The 21,983-nt window shown below is 36.2% G+C and overlaps 1 protein-coding gene across 5 annotated transcripts in view; it reads right to left on the reverse strand.

Moving 5' to 3' along the window:
* Positions 1 to 8,481: 8,481 nt before the first annotated feature.
* LOC138705052 (tubulin epsilon and delta complex protein 1-like) overlaps positions 8,482 to 21,983 on the reverse strand; it is a 46,227-nt gene continuing 32,725 nt past the window's right edge. For 2 of the 5 annotated variants that reach the window (XM_069833624.1, XM_069833625.1), the window contains exons 4-6: positions 15,159 to 15,305; positions 13,625 to 13,801; positions 8,482 to 8,988 (exon numbers count right to left, since the gene is read on the reverse strand). In XM_069833624.1, the coding sequence (XP_069689725.1) occupies positions 8,635 to 8,988; positions 13,625 to 13,801; positions 15,159 to 15,305 (678 nt within the window). In that variant the 3' untranslated portion in view covers positions 8,482 to 8,634. Of the gene's footprint in view, positions 8,989 to 11,781; positions 11,876 to 13,245; positions 13,403 to 13,624; positions 13,802 to 15,158; positions 15,306 to 21,983 lie in introns of all 5 variants that reach the window. The other 3 variants (XR_011333564.1, XM_069833627.1, XM_069833626.1) reach the window with 3 other exon arrangements.

The raw sequence follows: 21,983 nt of genomic DNA on the forward strand, positions 1-21,983 counted from the left end.
GCCCAGTGGGAATCTTTGATGGTTAAAGGACGGGATCCTGAAGAGAATTTGGGAGTCGCCCAATGGTAGGACCCGAATAGAACTTATCCTGCCCAGGAGCAAGGTGCTGGTGAGACTCATGCAGGTGTGACTGGAGGCTACCCGAGAGCCAGCAAGACGTTGGACAAGTTAAGGCAGAGGTTCTACTGGCTGCATCAGAGAAGCGACACAGAACTGTGGTGCCGCAGGTGCGACACATGCGCAGCCAGTCGCGGATCAAGGACACGCAGCAAGGGAGCCACACAGCAGTACAACGTGGGAGTTCCTTTTGAGAGAATCGCCATCAACATTGCTGGACCGTTCCCTGCCAGGGATCGAGGGAACCACTACCTGCTAGTAGCCATGGATTATTTCACACAATTACCTGAGGTGTACGCGATTCCAAACCAAGAGGCTTCAACGGCAAGTGCAACAATCACTTTTGTGTTGCTGTGTTGAGTGGTATACTCATTGTTGTGGAGTAAATTAAAGAATATAAAAGTCACATTGTTATCGGGTGCGTGGTGGTAAAAGTGGAAATAAAAGTTATAAGAGCCGCAAGTTGAAATGTGGCAGTGTTGCTTTACAATAATGCTGTAACTTTAAAGAAATTAACATTTTATTTCGAATTATGGCAGTTTTGATTTTCGGATTCATGAGAGACTAATGCTGCAACTTACAATGTAAGAGTTTTATTAAAATGTAATCTAGAATACAAACTCTTCCAATGATTATATATCAGTAGATACATATTATGCTTCTGCTGACATGGACATAATATAATCATTTAGCATGTTAACATATATGGTAGATATTGATAAAACTGTGATACGAGTAATATTGTGATAGTTCTTTTTGAGAATTTATTACAATTGTACTGAGCGAGAGGAAGATCGGTTTTTTACGTCAACATATTAAGGGAATGTTCGTGGACAAGTTGCTGCACAAAACCGGTCCTTTTCTCGCTCAGTAAAATTGTAATATATTGTCAAAAAGAACTATTACAATATTACTCGTATCACAATATTACCAACCTTTACCATACCTTAAATTAGAAAAAAAATGTACTGTCACGAAAAAGACATTAGAATTAAATAGCTATCAGGTTAAATAATGATTTTACAAAACATACACACATAAACACAAATAATGTCAAAAGTCAAGTTATTTTATAATACTGCGAGAAAAAGAATTATCATTTTATTGATATAGTGAATTTTGCAATAAAACTATTAAATTAAGATATTTAATTGAAAAAATGGCATTGCAATAAGAGCAACAGCATACACGGAGATTTTAATCTGAATCACTGACAGTGTCCTCATTCTTCCTGGTCTTGAGGGATTGGTAGAATACATCACAAGTCTTTGGAATGAGATTGGACTGGCATAGTTACAGCAGATCCCTCTTCTTCAGTCCTGAAATACCTGGACTTTCTTAGATGGTCTTTTACAAAACAGGTGTCGATTCTCTTGGCTTCTGTTTGTTCCTTGTTTTTCGTTGTGGTGTTTACATATAAAAACACACTCATTCTGTGCGTAAGAAATTATAGAATCCAATCTACCAAGGATTTTTTTTTTTCGCTCCAATAACTTTTTAAAATTTTGCCAAACAACCTTCTGTCCATTAGAGTTGATTGTGAAGTTATCTCCCATGCTCTGGGCAAGCTTCTTGACATCTACGAAGTCCTCTGATACAAGCTCCTTTACTACAAATGGATTTCTACTTTTCTTTTTAGAACTTTGAGCACAGTAAATAGAACTACACTTCAAATACTCTATCCTTGGTAATGAGTCATTATGATTGCACACTTCTGGACAATATCTGGATACAAGAATTTCTGATTCCCATGTTTTTCCCTCTGTTTCCCACTTCTATGGAGTTACAATTCTCGTTTCCTATGACCAAAGCAGTTCTTACAATCTCATCACCAATGTTTAAAGTTGTCACGAAGAATTTTTTACATACCCTCTTTTCTTGGCCCCTCACATTATCAGACAGTAGAGAAAATTGTCTTTTGCAGTTTATTCATCACGAACATAATTATTTATTATGCAAATCTGGCTTTCAGGTAGTAGCTCCGTGTAAAGCAGGTTTGAATAATTTCAAGGAAAAATTCTTCTCCTTTACAGGGAGATACTACCTGAAAGCCAGATTTGCATAATATATTCGTTACTGGAGGTATGTTAACAGGAAGCCACAATTTAAGTCACACAGAATTTGTGTGCACTCAAAGTTGGATTCTGGCGCCTTGTAGGTCCATTTGAGTTGTGCGGATATAAAGGAAAAATTGTGATGGTGTCGTGCATAGTTCTTGGGGTAGCTCAGTCGGCAGAGCATTTGTGCGCTAAGCCAAGGGTCCCTGGATCGATACCCGGCCCCAGAACAATTTTTCCTTGAAATTATACAAACGTACTTTACAGGGAGCTACTACCTGAAAGTCAGATTTGCATAATATATTCGTTACTGGAGGGTTGTTTAGTGAGCTCTCTGAGAGAGGTAAAGGACACACTTCTCATATTTCTGCTGGCAATTTTTTACTTAATTATGTCTCAGATTAGCTCAATAGGTGACAAATCAGTGATGGGGAGGAGACGAAGAACAGTAAAGCCAATGTCCTGAAGAATTCTATCCGCTGTATAAATGGGTTGGGGTTTTGAACGTTTAACAATTTCCAATAGTTCTGCTTTCATTAAATCTTCTGTGCATTGAATGTTGTTTTTCCTTAGCCATGCGAGTTTGTCAGTTTTGTGATGAGAAGTGGATGGGGTTGGATTTTCTTGGATGGTGTGTTATGACACATTATCGAACACAACAATCACTCCCTGCGAGAAATTTGGAATTAATTTGTGTTGAAGCCACCTATTGTAATTATCACCATTAATTTCGTGATGGTAGCCATTAGGTTTCGTTTTCGAGTCATAAATAAGTTCGGCACCTTTCGCAAGCCCCATTTCACCCCTGGCATGCACCATAATTCTTGTGTTCGCTTCGTCTGCAATATCCGTCGTGCTGACCACATTACCCCATCCTTCCAAACTCTAAACTGGCTACGGCTTAATGAACGTAGAAATTTTCATTGTCTTGTTCTCCTTTTCTAAGTCCTTCACACCTCTACACCTACCTACCTTGCCTCCCGTTTCAGTTACCTGTCATCATTTCATAATCTCTTCACACACACGCAAAATAGCCTCATACTAGCCATACCAACACGTAAGACATCATCGTATTCATCATCATACACAATCTCGCTTTCGCGCTTGTGGAATACCCTACCCAGTGACATCAGAGACTGTCGGAATTTAGTAGCGTTCAAAAGCAAACTTATTAAGCATTTTCTTACTGCGTAGAGTAGGTTTAATTTTTACTTAGTTAATAAAAAAAATTTTTCTCTCTTCTTAATTTTTACAATGAACTGTCTAGCTTTTATTAGTCTGTTAATCTTTTAGTACTTTGATTTTATTGTATTTGTAAATTCAATATTAATTGTAATTATAATTGTAATTGTATTCTTAATATTGTAGTTGTAATCCCCTGGTAGAGGGGAAGAGAAGGTCTGATGGCCTTATCTCTACCAGGTTAAATAAATAAATAATTAATCTTGCGGTTAAGCTCGAATGTGAAGAATGCCTATAACAGTTTCATGTTTCCAACACTTACTTACAGTACAGTTAGTATGCACCCACGTCTCATCTGTATAAATCAAAGGTATTTTGGGCCCTTTCTCATTTTGCCTAATGACTGGAATGTATGCGGCATTGTGCACTACAATATCTTGCTGTTCGGTCAGCAATACACAACTGCTTTTGAATTTAGTAAATTTGAAGCCCATTTTCTTTAATATTGTGCGAAACGTGGTGTAAGCCCCTGTGAACTGGAGTTAGTCTCTAACAACTTTAAGGAGTTTTCGAATGGTAGAAATTTCTTTATAGACTTCGTAAAATTCTTGAAATTTCCTTCTTACAACACATTTGTCAAACTCATCCAGTAAGATTTTCTTTCATATCGCAGAGTTGAGACTCTTGTTCCTTTAGCACGTGCTTTTTCCATATCCTGTTTTATATTATATACAGTCTTTATACTCTTTCCCACTGCCTTTGCCGCGTGCTCCATTGCTCTGCTGAAAGGAATGAACAGTCCTGACGTCTTCTTATTCTGACAGAATTTAACATTGTATATTATTTTCTTCCCTTCAGAATGCGTAACTCTGCGAGGGAAACTCTCCATCAGTACATACAGTATAATAAAATAAAAGCACTTGGAACACGAAACGTATTTGCATGCAGTGGAACTGAAACTAAAACCACAATGTAACTATCACAATGCAAGACCTTTCTCTTCCGACTGTACTCTTGAAATTCATTCAAGCTAGCTTGTGACCTTTTGTATCGCCCACTTTTCCTTATAGCATTATTTTGTTCGAACTCCTGCCATCGATAATCCCTCCTTGTGAGACTTGCAGCAGCGGCAGCGGCAGCAGCGGCGGCGGCAGCAGCAGCAGCAGCAGCAGTAATAATAATAATAATAAACTGTAAGGAAAGGTAACGTGTAAAAATACTTAAATATATTAAACTAAAATAGTTTAGATGAACTGGCTTTGCTAATCTTTTTTGTCGTTTAATTTCTTTCACGATTTAAGAAACTCTCTCTTATAATGTAAGAAAAATCATGAAGTTTGAAAGTCACATATAATTTTGGATTGTGCAATGATTTGTTTTATATTTTGAGACTGTAAAACCTCATGTATTGTACCTCAAATTCAGCTAAGTGAAGAAATAGACACAATCAAAACCAGCCATGTCTCTCATAAAACAAGTAAATGCTAATTACAGTTACAGTAATATAATTATTTTGCAGTAAATCTTTGTATAGTAATGTAAGACTATGAGAAAAATAAATCTACTTTAGAATAATTAATATATTTCGTTTCTATTAAATTTTTTGTCTCTCCTGTAAAATTTAGATATTTACACATAACTAATTTTGAAGGTGCAACGACAATATGTAATTTACATATCTACTTAAAAATATTCATGTGAATAAAATTAGTAATACATATACTAACAGTGGGTAATTAATTAATATTACAAATTAGCACTGTGTTTTTGATATTGCTTACATAAGCTGTTTACGAGGGCTATTCATAAACTAACCTCTGTTTGGTAATTAAAAAAGCGCAAATACAGGTACAGAACATTTCATTATAACAACTTGAAGCTACAGTCTTACACTTCTTTTCGACATAGTCGCCCTTCAAATTGAGGCACTTAGTATCTTTTAACCAGTTTTGAAATCTCTTCTTTGCTGCCTGGAACTTTAACCACCTTTCAGCTCTTCAGCAGTTCAAGCAGGAAGTGTTTGATATCCTCTGTACAGCCTGGATTTGACTTGTAGTGACTACCATCTCTTCACACACGTGAAGAAATAGCTTGGTTCTTAATGGTTTGATGAATATTCGGCGTAACTCAGTGGTCAGAGCGCTTGGTACGTAGAACCAAGGATCCGGGTTCGATCCCCGGTGCCGGAGCGAATTTTTCTCCTCAAATATTAATTGTCAACATTACAGAGGTTATTCTGTAGGACAAATTAATAAATCTATAGTATTCTCATAGCTAGCAGTGCATCATAACTGCGGAATCCCGGCCAAATAAGTCACTCAACTGAGTGCGCTCCTAGTATAATGGCAGTTGACACTAGACATACACATCAACATATATGCCTAATTTGGAGTCAGGCCACAAGGGGAAACACTGAAGGAGGAAGGTTCGATCCGGTGCTGTGGTTTGAATTCGGCGTAGCTCAGTGGTCAGAGAGCTTGGTACGTAGAACCAAGGACCCGGGTTCGATCCCCGGTGCCGGAGCGAATTTTTCTCCTCAAATATTAATGTTCAAATTGGTTTATGAGTCCGTTGGTCTAATAATGCTACATAATGAATTACAAGAATGGCGAAAAACGACGATGTCGAAAAATGGTCACTTGACCGCTATAGGTAACAGTAGGTAGGTCCTAGCGTTAAAGACCACTACCTTTCAGGTTTTCTCACATCTAGAGATCTGGAGAAGCTCAGTCTTCTGTGACATCTCTGTCCCTAATCTTTATCACTGAGTATATTCTCCTTTGAATGCTTTTTTATTACACCCAATAACTGTTATTTTGAAACACATGGTTTTGTGGGAAATAGTGAATCAGGGTTTTTTACGAAATTTGCTTATGCACTTTGGTAAATTCTTTTTTTGCCTAAGTGGTCAGGAAAAATTCGCTGTTTAATACTGCAATTTTATTTTGCATTAATTTAAAGTACTCTGATCAACCTAAACTTCTGTGGAAAGTCTGGAGAGTAATTCAAATTAAAAACGAATGTTATTCAGTCATATGACTTATTTTAATGTAAATTATACAATTATCAATTTACATTATATTTTAAAAAATTGTTAACGTTTTCGCCATTCAGTATGGCATCTTCAGACATTGATAATTACGGTTGCGCTCAAACCTCCTGACGTTTCGCGAGTGCCTGTAATATGTGAGCGCGATGTTGTCACAACTACACTCTTCATCTCTGTCTCTCAGCGGCAGTAGATTTAAAACTGTGGAGCACGACCATTTACCCGAGATTGGTTTGATAGGGAGATGCAGAAGTATTCTTAATAATAATAATAATAATAATAATAATAATAATAATAATAATCATAATAATAATAATCATAATAGTAATAAATGTCATCAGACTGCATCAAATGAAATTAAAAGTCACAAAATATAGAATTAGTTGAGTTAGACGTAAATAATCAATCATACTCACTGAGTTTATATCAGTTTTTGTAATAGTTTTACTTTTATTAGGATTAATAAAGTTGTCGAATAACACAAACGCACAGTGTGATAAAATAAATTGAATGATAGGCTTAATTTGAAGTAGTGATTTTCTGTACAAATGAACTGACATGGCCCTAAATAGCATTATGTCCATGCTGTCAAAGCATATTCTTGCAAAAATTGCGGTTATTATATGCCTGCACATTTTATATGAATCGGGGATTGCAGAAACAGCACATGTCAATACGCCATACATAGTGACATGTGCTGTTTCTGCAATCCACGATTCATATATAATGCCTTTATAAAATACCCTGTTTGTTGCATTCAAGTCCCACATAATATGCTATTTTTGTGAAATATTTTCGATGTAATTTTCAGCAATGAAACATTTTGGCCATTGAATGGAAATCTTTGCTGGTCAGTCTGTTGTCTTTTAGAGCATTGAAGTGCCTGTGAGTGTGATTACAATTATTGTTATACGAAAATACGATGAAAACAGTACTCTCAATCAGAAACAATTCTCTGATTCATTAGAAATCCCATCATCGACATTATGGACAATAACAAAAAATCGCGACTCAATCACTGCAGCTGCGACGTCGTCAGGATGTAAGCGCAGGAAAGTGAAATGTGGTGAACATGAGGACTTGGAGAACATGCACACGGCAAACAACTATAAATGACCATTTTTCGAAATATTTTAGTACAGTACATATTGTAAATGTCTTTGACGTACAGTACAGTAATTACATAATGGAGTAATATTGTATTACCTTTTATGAATCATGTATATCAATAAAGAAAAATGCTAATAGATACTGTATATAAGACAAAATTTGTATACTCGCCTAATATGCAGTCCCAGTTAATATGCGGTTTACATGCGGTCCCTTGAACAGCATCTTATCGGAGTTTTACTGTATTAACCCATAAAACTGGAACCACTGAGAGTAGAAATGTGATTTTTGTTTCTGTGTGTTCAGAAAACATAAAACATTCATCATATATACATGCAGGGTCCCTACAACATACCAATTTTCCGAGTGCACTTGTTATTTGATCTTAAGACTTTCTGAATGGCGAATTTGCGAGCCCATATGTTACAACACAGCACTGCCGCTATTGGCTATCGCCGATAAGCAGATACACCTGCAAATGTCAGGAGTTTGAGCGCGACTCTAGAGATATCTTATGAAAAACACATTGCATTAAAATTGTAGTGAAGATGTTTACATAATATCAAAGTATAGATAGTTGATGTAAATATTATAAACATTTGTAATCTTCATCTTATTAAAAAACGGTAAAACACTTCATGTAACAATTAAAATGAAATAACAAATATGCATATTTAATTGGAAATAAATTAAGTAATTATATCATGTTAAGATGAAATAAGCGTATGTGAATAGTCTACTGTTAATGAAATACGTGTATGACTTGTATTACCATGTTAAAAATAATTTAAACAGGAATGCAAAAAAGTTTTGTTTGAATATGTTACATGCATAAAATAATGGTTATGAATTGCTATTTAAATGTGTAGAATTTTGAATTTGCACTTGACTTATTGGAATCTTTCAAAATGAAATCTGGAGAGTAATGTTAAGGATATTATTTACAAACATTTATTCCGTGATGTGTGTTCTTAGCAGGACATAAGTCACTGGGACTATAGACAACAGCAAAGACAGATTCCGAGAAATATTAACTGTACACTGATCAGAGTCAAGTCTCCTCTACATTGAACGTAATATATATATGCACAATCACCAACTACAGACAAACCTCAAGTTTTAGAATTGTGGAAACAGAACAATAGCATTTTGTATTTCATTTGAAAGTACATGAAATTGTGATGCAATATCAGCCTTCTTCATATCATGAATGTTCATTACTTCCGACAATTGTTGTTCTGAATCTAGAATCAATTGATCCATTTGAACACCTTTTCCTTTTGTCTCCAGTACACACCGGGGTGCTCCTTGGACAACTGACTTAAGATCTTCATTCTTTTTCTTTTGACGTTGTAACAAGAAAGAGTTTGCTTGAAGTCTCAATGATGTCAGCACAGAATTTAATGTTTTCTTTTCATCAACACCAAGCCGATTTACTTTAATAGCACACTCCTTCTCAGCTGCTACAGTTCCCTGAAAGGCAACAAACATTGTAAACAAAAGACTACAAGATATTAAGATCAGTTACAATTTCAGAGTACTGGTATCATTAGTTCTTTACAGTTATGGTGAAATATATAAAGTAAGAAAAAAGTAATAAACTTTCTACGTAAAGATAAATTTTTGGTTCTACAGAATTCATCTGTTATAGTAACAATTGTAATTAGAGGAGAAAAATTTGCTCTGGCATCCTATTACAATTGTTATTATAACAGATAAATTCTGTAAGATCAAAAATTAATCTTTACGTAGATTCTTCGTCCAATGGTGCATATGTATACTGTGGAATCCCGGCCACCAAGTCACTCAATTGAGTGCTCTCCTTGTATAATGTCAGTTGACTCAATATATGTCAACATACATATCGAACTTGGAGTAAGGCCACAAAGGGAAAAAAACGCTAGAAAAGGGGGATTCGATCTGGTATTGTGGATTGAACTTCGGCATAGCTCAATGGTTAGAGCACAGAACCAAGGACGTGGGTTCAAACCCTGGTGCCGGAGCGAATTGTTCTTCTCTAATTATAATAAACTTTCATATCAACTTTACTGAATGATCTCTAAATTCAAATATTTGAAACTGTTCACTTTAGTTCATCTGTAAAAATTCATAACTAACTCAGGAACATTCAATTCAATGTTGAAAGGATTAGTACCACACTATAGGTATTCATACAGTAAGGTGACTGTGTGTTAATAGGGCTATGAAAACATGTTAGCTGAGCATCACTAGTGTGACTGGTGGCAAATAACTATAACTACATGCTCACTGTAGCTATTATCTTGAAAAAATAAACATATCACAAAATATGTAATATTAAATAAAAAGATGCATATTATTGCATGTCTGACATCTTAAATTTAGACAAGGAAACAGTATGGAAAGCACAGAATTTTACTTGAGAACTGGAACTAATTTCAAATGGCACTTAATCTGTAATTAAATGTACTCCACGCCCTATTTTACAAGTTTAATGACTCCAAAATCATTCATCCTTAGGTTAATGTCACTGATTTTATTAAAAATAAAAAATGATAAATCATTACAATAGAAATTATAATTATTATACAATAAATTAAATTCAATAATCAACAAAAAAAAAATAGGTAAATACCCATACTCTGCTATTCCCAATAATTGTCAAAAACTGTAATTCACATTTTTTTTAAAAATACCTGAAATCTTTGGAACTTTAGACAAGCAAAAGTTTAGGATTTTTAAGAACTCATAAAAGTGTCGTTTTCAACGTTTAATTGGGAAATGTAAATATAGTACAGAATGCAGTGATAGGAAAGAACTTGTTTCCGATGTTAAGCAGAAAAAATTAGAATATACAGACATTCAAGAATACTGCTGGTACAACAGTTTAGTTCTTGATTTATACATGCTTTAACATCAATGTCTATCGCGTGTGTAGAATCTTTGGGTATATCAGTAGTCTGTTGAGTATTGTTAAGATTCTGTTTCAATTGTCATGTGTTATAGATTGCTTGTGTTCATGTACCTAACTGATTTGGATTTTGTTTCAATATGCATGATATTAGTGATGAAGGCAGTGATAAATCATGGTATGTAAATTTCCAGTCCGATATTTGGCCTAGTGACCTGAGGAAAACCATGAAAAAAAATCAGATTGATCAGCTACAAAGTTCAAATCTGGGACCTTTAGAATGCAAGTCTCAAACGTTACAGTGTGAGCCATTTTACTTGTTTACAGCAATTTTTAAGTCCTTATTGAAATTTATAAACTGGCTGTTCTCGAAGTGTTCCATGCATGGACGCCAATTTGTACTCAAATATTTTGTATTTTATTTTAGCAATCTGAAATCATTACAGCAGAATTTAACTTGACAGTTAAACGAAATAAAAAGATAAAAACCCGAAACTTAACTAGATAACAGATACCAAGCATAAACCAGTACGCCTACACTAAAATATATGTATGTATTTTTCTTTTATCTTTGGAGAAAGCGAAACAATGGAATTCTGGGTTTCGTCATTTGTTGTTGCTGCAATTTAAAGTCTGAACAATACGGTCCCTTTGAAACCCTCATTCTTATAAATTTTTTGCGTCTGTATCATCACCATAACATATAAACAGCTTTGTTTTCCAGTAGTGTTACTTATTTGCCGATTGGATCACTACCGTATGCAAACACATGTCTGTCTGGCAGAAAATGTGGCAAAGTTTCCTTATGTTTGAATACCTGTACTGTAAATGCCTGTCCAAAGACTGAGTCCATATCTATACAGATCGATTAGCAAAATTCAGCCTGGAGCGTGCACGCACGCATGCACACACACAACATTCGAACAATTAATGTTGTAAGAAAAATTCTGAATTTCAGCAATATAAATCTCAAATAATAATAATAATAATAATAATGATTTATTTTTGCTGGCAGAGTTAAGGCCATAAGGCCTTCTCTTCCACTCAACCAGCAAAAAGTATACATACCCATACATATGTTTCAACTTACAAAGAATTCAACAATTTGATTTAGATAAGAGTTACATGTATACAAGAGTTATTTACGAATTAAACAACAAAATACTATGAACTATTAATTAAACACTGAAATACAAACTGTGTAGCAGAATTAAGCTAAAATACATAGAATGTTAATATATTTCAAATAATGTTAGATAACAGAAAGAGATTATTATGAGACAATTTTGAAAATACAGCACAATCAGGATGCATGTCTAAAGGAAGGAGTAACCAGCGAATAGGGATTATAAAGAATGGACACTTCGCGTCGGTACCTTTGATGTAGCCAGACTGATTTCAATGACCTTCAAGCCAGCTAAAGTGTGAGATTCTGCTTTCTCCCTAGAGTTGGCGCTGACATCACACCAGCTAGCAGTCGACACAGCGGAAATATAACACATATAATTAATACATCTAGGTACATTATGTACTCAAATAAAATAAATTAGATCCATAAAATAATAAATCCGTCATTAACTGTAATGTCTAGACTCTAGAGTTCCTTTACAATGAGAGTTGAGACGTTGACCCCAACAACAATTAAAATATGTAATGATTTGATAGCGCTGAAAATGGAAAAACAAAACTCTTACGAGAAGTAAAACCATATACCTATATTATATTATATACAAATATTAAACGAATTCGATACTTAATTTTATAATGTATTATATTATTTTATAATATAATTTATTATATCTGAAATATAAAATACTATTATTACAACTAGTTTGTCACTGAGAAATGAAAAGCTGTTAATTGAATTTATTTGAAGCAAAGCGTTACTGGATTATGCAATAAGGTAGGCGATGTTTGGATCCTGTGTCTCAACTCTATTCTCAGTTATTATCTTAGCATATGCTTGCTTACACTAACCTCTAGCACTTGAAAGTGGAACTAAACACTGGCTCACAGAGAAACAAAACACAGGAAAGTTCGCTCAGTGTCCATTCTTTATACTTCCTATTCGCTGGAGTAACAATGTAGACAGTGATAGTTTAAGTCAGTATGATTGGAGTGAAATGCTAAGAAGGTTATCTCTTAAGCTGTTTTTAAAAGTGTTTATTGTCTTGCGGCCCCTAATACTTTGTGACAGGGAATTCCATTGTCGTGAAATGGATACTGTAAAAGATGATAAATAACGAGATGTTCTATGAAGAGGTATACTTAATGTGCCACAAATAAGTGATTTGATATTTACGTCGTGGTTAGAGTATAGATAAGAGAAACGAGACGAACGGTAATTTGGTGTTGAAATGTGCAGAATTCGAAAGAGTAAAGACAGAGAGTGTAAAGTTCTATGTTCTTTAAGTCGGAGCCACGAAAGACTTGCGAAGGACGGTGACATGTGATCATATCGTCAGATGTTGCATATGTATCTGACGCACATATTCTGAACCCGCTATAACTTGACTGACAGTTCAGAACTTAGATCACTTAACAAAACGCCACAATAATCGAAGTGCGGCATTACTAGGGTTTGTACTAGAGTAAGTTTTAGTTGCTGGGGCAAGAAGTTTCTTAAGCGACTCAAACAGTGAATGGAGTAACAGATTTTTTTTATTGTTTCTTTAACTTGAAAATTCCAATTGAGATTATTATCGAAAAAGAAGCCAAGATTTTTTACGACAGATGAATAAGGGATTAGCGTGTTGTTAAGTGTAATAACTGAAAGATTACTGTTATTAAGAGAGTTAACTAAATGCTTATGGCCAATAATATTATAGCTTGAGTCTTACTTGGATTAAGTGCGAGTCCAAAATAGGCTGCCCAAGTGGAGACAGTGGCTAGGTCACAATTCAACTTGTCAATTGATTCACTGATCGTATTGGGTCTGGAATGTATGTAAAGTTGCAGGTCGTCGGCATAGAGGTGATATCGGCAATACTGTAAGTTCTTTGACACCGTTCTTTAATAGGTTTTTGATACATCAAATGTCATGACACTCACATTCACGTAAATTTTTCCATGGATATCGTGTATTTGGTTAATAATATAACTGGACACGGACATCGAGGAATATGAATTCAATATCTATTAAATTAAATTAAAGACAATACAGTATAATAATATATTCAGAAATTAAAATACACAGAACTTTATGTCTACAATTCTCACCATCCACTCCCAGAATAAATGGCACTTCTTTTGCCACTGTTGGTGTGTCTCAATGAGTGCGCTAGTTTCACTGACTGTCTTCAGATATTCTGGAAGCAAGTGAGGATAACGAACTAACTTGGATTCACTGACAGATAAATGAGACAAACCACAGGACTTGGAACTTCCTTCATGAACCTGCGAAACATATTAAATTACATTAAACAATTTTCAATAATGTGCAATTCCAAATTAAGTACAAATTTATTTTTACAAATTGTACAATGCGTTTGTAGCTCGGCCGGACTGGAATAAGACTAGAACCTTACGTCAGGTCAGCAGTCCACAGCTCATACAAAGACCACTCTTAAATCTAAATCTAAACACCTAACACAATCACAAGAATAACACACAATCTAATGTCAACACAACCACTTCTACAGACAAAGTGGACTGCCGAGTCATGCGGGAGACAGTTTGCTGCAAGTTGCATGGCCTTCGTGCCGGTCGGACACAGCCATTCGAACTAGTAAGTGAACACTGTGTATGTAGCTACGACACAACCTAGCAATTCATTCACTCTCACTCAAATGAAAGCACAAGATTTCAAATATTTCTCACAAAATTAAACTTGTATGAAAAGAGATCCCACACTAAAGTAACTCAAGTCATGTAGCTTAGGATGACCAGTCATGACCCACATAAATTCGGGCAAGGAAATCTCAATGTTTTAACAACCTTGAATATCATACTCCTCGGAACAAACTGAGGAAAGGTGCCTGTACTGCAAGATATTTAACATTTACAAACAGCATTCCTATCAAACCAACTACAAAGAAGGATCTTTTGAACACGTTTCAATTTCTTTTGTCTCAATACAAGGAGTTTTATGAGTATCTGCCAGTTGAAAATTCGATCCTTGTTTAACGTGTTATGTCACATTCTATAAAAATACAAGATTCATTTTTGATTTGTTGCTTGTTAGTAAAAATAAGCATTTAAGTTTCATAGTGATAATTATCTTTCATGTTTGGTACATCTATGTAATACTTCAAGTACTGTAATAAACTTAAAATGCAGTATTTTAGAAATTGTATAAATACTTGCCATTTGTTAGTGTAGCAACATTGTATATCACTACACATACAACGTTGTTACATGAAATATTAATTCTATCGTGCTTTAAATGATCTCTCCTCTGTTAAAAGATCACAAAATTTATAGAAGCTAACAAATAATGTTAATTTGCATCGCACTTCACTATTTGATCAACAAGATGTGACACCTTTCATCTTCTGATTAGTTTTTAGTGATTACTATAAAATTTTTTAAATATAACTTACAACATTGTTACGGCCCATGCTTCAGTTATCCTCTTATCACTTTCTCATCTCATCCTATAATGGTGGTAATGAAATCAATCTTACAGATAAACTCATTTAATGGGATTCTTAACACTCCCATACTAGCAGATTACAGAAATCTTACAGTGAAAGAAGTGAAAAAGCCAATATTTTCAGAAGTGAGTATATCTTTATAAAATTTATATACTTGCCTTATTTGTGAATGCTACTCTTGCCTGATCCAATTCAGCTATGGCATTCACATTATGCCTTATTTTGCCAGCCATCAAGAGAATGCAATTTACATTACTTCGCAGAGATCCTGTTTTTGGCACAATCTGTGAAGGCACTGCTTCTTTCTGCACAATAGAATAATAATAATAATAATAATAATAATAATAATAATATTAATAATAAAATAATATCCTCTGAGTGAGGTTCTGGCTGATGTGTGCATCTATTAAGAGGCAGTACATCTCATTTGACGATGTGTGTCAGAGGAAGAACAAAATATTTGTATCATTATTATCAAACACTTTCTCTAAACAGGGATTGACTAGAAGAAAAAGTACACCATTTACAAAACCAAATTTTGAATAGTATATATTACATGGATAATTAGTTATGATTTATGAATATAAAATCAATGCAAGACAGAGAAAAAGAAATTACAGTGCAATGTCTTATTTGAGGTGAGTTCTTAACAATGTAATTGAATCTTTCAACGCAAGTAAACAAACATTGATAATTATAGATGCTGGCAAATGAAAAGCCTTGCAAAAATCAACAAACTGCTTTGGGATGGATCCTCTTGCTCCGACCATCAAGCCTAATACTTCTATCTGTTGCAGTTGATATTTCTCTTGATAATACAGGATTATTGGTTCATATATTATTTTTCCTTATAGTCATCTTGCGGTTGGCTCTTGCAAGTCTCGAAACGAACTGTAGGGTCAATTATAAAACCTCTACGATAGTCCTGGAAAGTTATCATATCTATCCTACGAGTGCTGCTGGTGGTTGATAGAACACTTATTACGCATTGCTTGAGCAATGACTCTTCTTACTTTGTTGTGTCTGGTATTGCGCAAAGCCTCGCCATGTGGGCAAGAACCAAGGAGGCATGGGAGAGTTCTATCTCATTGCCGCAATGATGCCAGCGATTGTTGTCTATGGTCCTTCTCAGTACGGCACAAACTGCTGCTATGTTACCAGTCATCTTCAAAGCGTCACACTATTTGCTGCATGTTAGACCTTTATGATGAGTTATCCAGCGATTAGCAGGGGGATGTTCCACGAAGAGTTCAACGCCTTTCCCTTTGTGGGGTAGTTCACATCATTTCTTGAATTTGAGATCCCGTAATCTTGATCTTTCTGTACATAAGGAAACCTTCTTTGACATTAAATAAGGTGTCGTCTGGTAAAAGGTGGAGTCTACTCAGGCAGTCTGTACTCTGAGTAAAAATCTGTTAGTTATTATAGGCCTATTGTGGAGAGTGCGTAGGGAATTGAGGTGTTGTAGTACAGATTCCCATAGAGATTAGATGAGTCCAAGTCCTTTAAACTTCCTGTGACTACTGTAACTACAGATCATGCTATCTGGGAGGTCGGGAGGAAGTTGTAGAATTTCTTTAAGGATATCTGGATCATCTTATCTGAGTCTTCTAGGAATTTGAGGGGAATTCATTCTAAAGGGATCGTTTGGAAAGGGTAAATGAGTGTCGGACAGATCGAGGACAGAAACTTTTGGTCTGGCTGGAGAGGAAAATGAAGTAATTTCATCTTCAAAGTTCACCCCTAGATAACGAATTGTCTCTCCTGGTGAAAGCACTGTATCTCTATTGAATGTATGCAGTTTCCCGCCTTGGAGCTTTCCTTTCACAATGTTTATGCAGGCTGACTTGCACATATCAATGTCCAATCTGATTTCTTGGAATCCCTGAATAGCCATTCTGGTAAGTTCAGTTGCAGACACCTTGTCCTTACTAATGATAACTGTGTCATCTGAAAAGCCGAGTACAGTTAATGGTTTCATGTCAGAATGTAGAGGGAAACCGAATTCCAAGGCTACTGTTTTTTTGGCAAGTTCGAGTTTGTAGTCATTTCAATCTTGGTGCTCTTTAAATCAGAAACGGAAAGGCGTCATCCTCTATAAGGAGTTCACTCCCGCCAATAAATGGATCCGACAACCTGATCGCCTCACTAGCAGTGAATGGAGACTAGCTCTTAAAATGACAGCTAATGTTTGTTCGCTGCGTGCTATACCAGGAAGGTCCCGAGACGGAAAGCACTGTCGTCGTTGCGTCAGTGAGATTGAAACTCTTGGTCACGTTTTGGGTGCCTGTCCTTTCAGTGAGACACTGCGGAACTCTAGACATCACAGAATCAGGTCCATGATTGCCGAAGCCTTGAGGAAGAAAGGTCTCACTGTACACGAAGAAGTCCACGGCATCTCTAAAGAGGGATCCTGTCGGCGAATTGACATGCTTGCCATTCCACCAGGCTCTACATCTGCCTACATTATCGACCCGACTATCAGGTTCGAGGCACAGGACAACAGCCAACTGAAGTCCACGCAGAAAAATGCAGGATTTATGAGCCCACAGTTCTATTCTATTTGGAGAAATATCACCTCACCTCCATTGAAGTAGCTGGGCTAATGGTTGACGCTAGGGGCACAATACCTCGCCTCTTTGTCACTTTCTGCAAGAAGTTCCAGCTGAACAACGACTTCATTCATGATGTTTCCCTTACTGCTATCAGAGGATCACTTGCCATTTTAAAATACCTCTTGTACTTTGTTTCCTAAAGAGGAAGAACTTTTGTTTGAACATCTAATCCATTTATTATGTTTAGGCCTGTTATATGTATGCTCTTATCCTTCCTGTACTTAATTTCGCTTTCTTGTTCGTTCCCCACATTTCTCTTTTGTGGTCTGTTTTTGTTTTCACTCTGTGTGTTATGCTTTGTCCAATGAGGCAGTCCCGTTATTGGGAAAGCTGAAAGAGTGTCTTTCTTCTTTCTATTGTACAGCACAGGAGAAAGGGAGGACCCTTGCATAACACTGCGCTTTATAGCAATTAGTCTTGGCCTAGAGTTGTTACTTTCAATTTATGTATAGTTCCCTTCTAGTAATGAATGAATGAGTTTGGAAAGTTTTGATGGAAGGGAGGAATGCTCGAGCGTCAGTCACAAGTGTATAAGACGTATATTATCAAACACCTTCCGGATGTCAAGAAAAACGATTGTCGCGTTCATTTTGTCGTTCTTAGCTTGTTAAGTACTGATTGTAGGGTAGTGATATTCAGTATAGTGCCAGGTGAATGAGTAAAACCTCGCTGATAATCAGTAAGAGTTACAAATTCTCTTAATCTGTGGTCAAGAACTCTTTCGACAACTCTTCTTAACATCGAACAGATAGTGATCAGCCACCAGTTAGAAGTAGGTGCCTTGTTTCCAGATTAAAATATTAATACTGTTCTTGTTTGTTGGAAGCAGGATGGAACATAGAATGTTTCTAACATTCTGGTAGCAATTAGAGTGATGACATCAGAGACTGAATCTTCTCAAACAACCCGCATTAATACATGGTCCGGTCCAGGGGAAGTGTAGATGGTATCTGAAGTCTGATTAGTGTAATAATGTAACTAGTCAGCGATATATACAATGTAGGGGGAAAAAAACTGGCCACTCTATCCAATTACCTCCTGGCTTAGTTGTCTCGTGAGTGATATCTTATTGGTGTCACTTGTGAGGTTCAGATCTGTCCTCAGATAATAATAATAATAATAATAATAATAATAATAATAATAATAATAATAATAATAAAATAATAATAATAATCCGTAGCGCAACAGCCCTTGAAGGACCCAGACCGACCAGCCGACTGCTGACCTCAAGTTCACATGCCAAAGCAGAGGTGGACCAGAATGGAGGTATTGTGTGGTTAGCATGATGATCCCCCCAGCCGTTATAGCTGGCTTTCACAATCAGATTTCGCTACCTATTGTAGCTCCCCAAGTGCATCACGATGTTGGGTGGGCACCAGTCCCATACATTGGCCGAAATTTTATGAGAAAATTTCTTCCCCCATGAGGACTCGAACCAGCGCATGTTCTGTAATGCGAGTCCTAGGCAGGATACCTTAGACCACCATGACACCATGGCACGGGACAAACAAATAATAATAATAATAATAATAATAATAATAATAATAATAATAATAGTAATAATAATAATAATAATAATAATAATAATAATAATAATAATATGACAATCAAACTAACCTTTTCAGATAAATTACAATACTCTATTAGAAGAGTACTAAAACTGACTGTTAAAATTTTGATATGTAATGAAATTAGTATACAGCTTTTTATTAATGAGCACAAGATCAGTCACACATGTGATACTACCACTAATGAGGTAATCATAATTTCAATTCAGTATACAGGATGCTCCAAAGCAACCATACCACCCCTTTTACTCGAAAACTACATGACACTGGGTGTTTGCAAAAAAAAATGTCAGTACCAAAACCTATATAAAGAATCGACTGGTGGTACTTCCATTTTCTGGGACAAACCAGAAGTAGGAGTAACGTAACCAGGATAAAGTTTAAATTTTGAAATGAGAATCTAGGTCATGTAAGATATCTTGGGTAGGGCTTTTAAAAAGAAACAAATTTTTACTAACACTTTTTTTTTAAATTCTTTATTCACAATCAAAGAAAACAGAAAAAAAAAAATTAAATGCGGTATATTAGTTATTGTGCTATTGAGAACACTCATTCTTCAAAAGTACTTAAAATATACACCACCCTGTGATAAACAATGCTGTGATCTCCTTATGCATAGGTTGCTCGGAGAACTTCAGCACTTCTGAGAGACCCTACAGCAGGCATGTCAAACTCAAAATGCCAACTTGGCCAAATTATCTGGGGTAAGATCGTGTGGACCTCAGATTAATCTGTATAATGTATTAGCAGTATTTATTTATAGAAATATATATTGTTGGCTAGTAAGAAAAAAAACAACAATAACACAGATTAATGTTATCTTCCCAATATCTGACATCTCCTTTCTGTCACCAACGTATAACCTCAAAATTACTACGCATGCCATTTTCACGTTTAATTTCAAACGTTGCTTCCCTATAATAAGCTGGGGCTGCACACAAATGAGCCAGGGACTGCATGCAGCCCGTAGTCGCGAGTTTGACACATCTGGCCTACAGGCTGCTCTAATTATTTCTTCCATGTCTTCCCTTGTTGTTGAATGCACATGGTAAACAATTTATTTAATTCGCCCCACAAGAATAAGTTATTAGAGATAAGTCAGGAGATTGGGGCAGCCAAGCTACTGGTCCTCCTTGTTCAATCTACCATCTGAGGAATAACTGGTCGGCAAGTTGTCAAGCCACGAGTGAAAAGTGAGCTGGACAGTCACATCCTTATATTTACAGCAAGAGGAACATCACTGAACAGTTGGTACAACATATTGTCGAAGTCTCCATATGTTGCACCATCATATCTCCTCATAATGTATGGTAGTATGGTCCTATGACATGGTGTCAGAGGAGACCATATCTTGTATTGAGGCTCCACACATGCTGGTTATCCACTTGATGTAATCAGTGTAGATTAGCCGAAAACTACGAGTGAGTACAACATGTTGTCGAAGTCTGCATATATTGCACCAATGCAACCTCAAAATGTATGGTACTATGACATGGTGCCTAAGGAGACCACACCATGTCTTAAGACTCCACACATGCTGGTTATCCACTTGCTGAAGTCAGTGTAGATTAACTGCAGACCATGTGGGCATTATGCATGTTCATCTCTCCCAATTACTTATACCTTTGAAAGTGGCCACATCAGTCCATAGAACACTATGCTGGAAAGCACCATTCTTGTTCACAAACCAGTTACAGAAATCAACGTGATTCTGGAACTCATTTACCCCAAGATCTTGATGAAGATGAACATGGTACTGATGGAAGCAATTATCATTGAGAATTCTCCAACTACTCAGTGATGTTCGTCTTGCTGTAAAGATAGGATTGTGGTTTCAACAAGATGGCTGTCCAGCTCACTTTTTACTCATGACTCGAAAACTCGCTGACGAGTTATTCCCTGGACAGTGGATTGGACAAGGAAGACCAGTAGCTTGGCTGCCCTGATCTCCTGACTTATCGTCAAATGAATTCTTTTTGTGGGGGCGAATTAAAAATATTGTCTAGCAGGTGCAGCCAACAACAAGGGAATGCATGTGAGTCTCCCACCAGTGCTGAAGTCCTCAAGCAAACTAGGACATAAAGAGATCATAGAGTTGTTTAGCACAGAGTGGTAGACATTTTGAACACTTAAGAAGAGCTGTTGCTTAATCAACTGTCTGAAGACAGGTCTGAACCTCACAAGTGATACCAACAAGGCACCACTTATGAGACAACTAGGTCAGGAAATAATGGGGTAGGGTAGCCAGTTCCTTTCCACCTCAATACATAGATCACCGATTAGCTACATATTACACCAATAAGACTTCAGATGCATACTAACAATTGTTCTTTCTCTGACACATATTGTCAAGTGAGATGTACTGCCTCTCAATCAGAAGCAATTATGAAGAATATTTTTTCGCAAAAGCATTCGATAAAGTTAATAGAAATATACTTCTAGAGATTTTATGCCACGATAATGTACCAAATCAAATAATTTTTTTTCCATTTATAATTTATATAAACAAAATAAAATTGCCATAAGAACTAAACGTGGAACTACAAGGTGGATTTCAACAAACTAAGGTGTTAGACAAGGGTGTTGTCTTTCCTCTCCAGAGTCCAACATAATGGCCTAGCCCATGGGTTGCTTCACCACTGCACCACACTGGACTACACAGTGTCGCACAGAACTAGCCCGTTACGCCACCCTGCATCACCGCATAGGTCACGGCAGATTACTTGTGGAGCAGTTTAGTGCAGTGAACTTGTTTGTATCAAAGCATCGAGCCCAAGCTTCTGCTTCTGAGTCATTCCAC

The sequence above is a fragment of the Periplaneta americana genome, chromosome 8, assembly GCF_040183065.1.
Source record: "Periplaneta americana isolate PAMFEO1 chromosome 8, P.americana_PAMFEO1_priV1, whole genome shotgun sequence".
Classification (NCBI taxonomy): Eukaryota; Metazoa; Arthropoda; class Insecta; order Blattodea; family Blattidae; genus Periplaneta; species Periplaneta americana.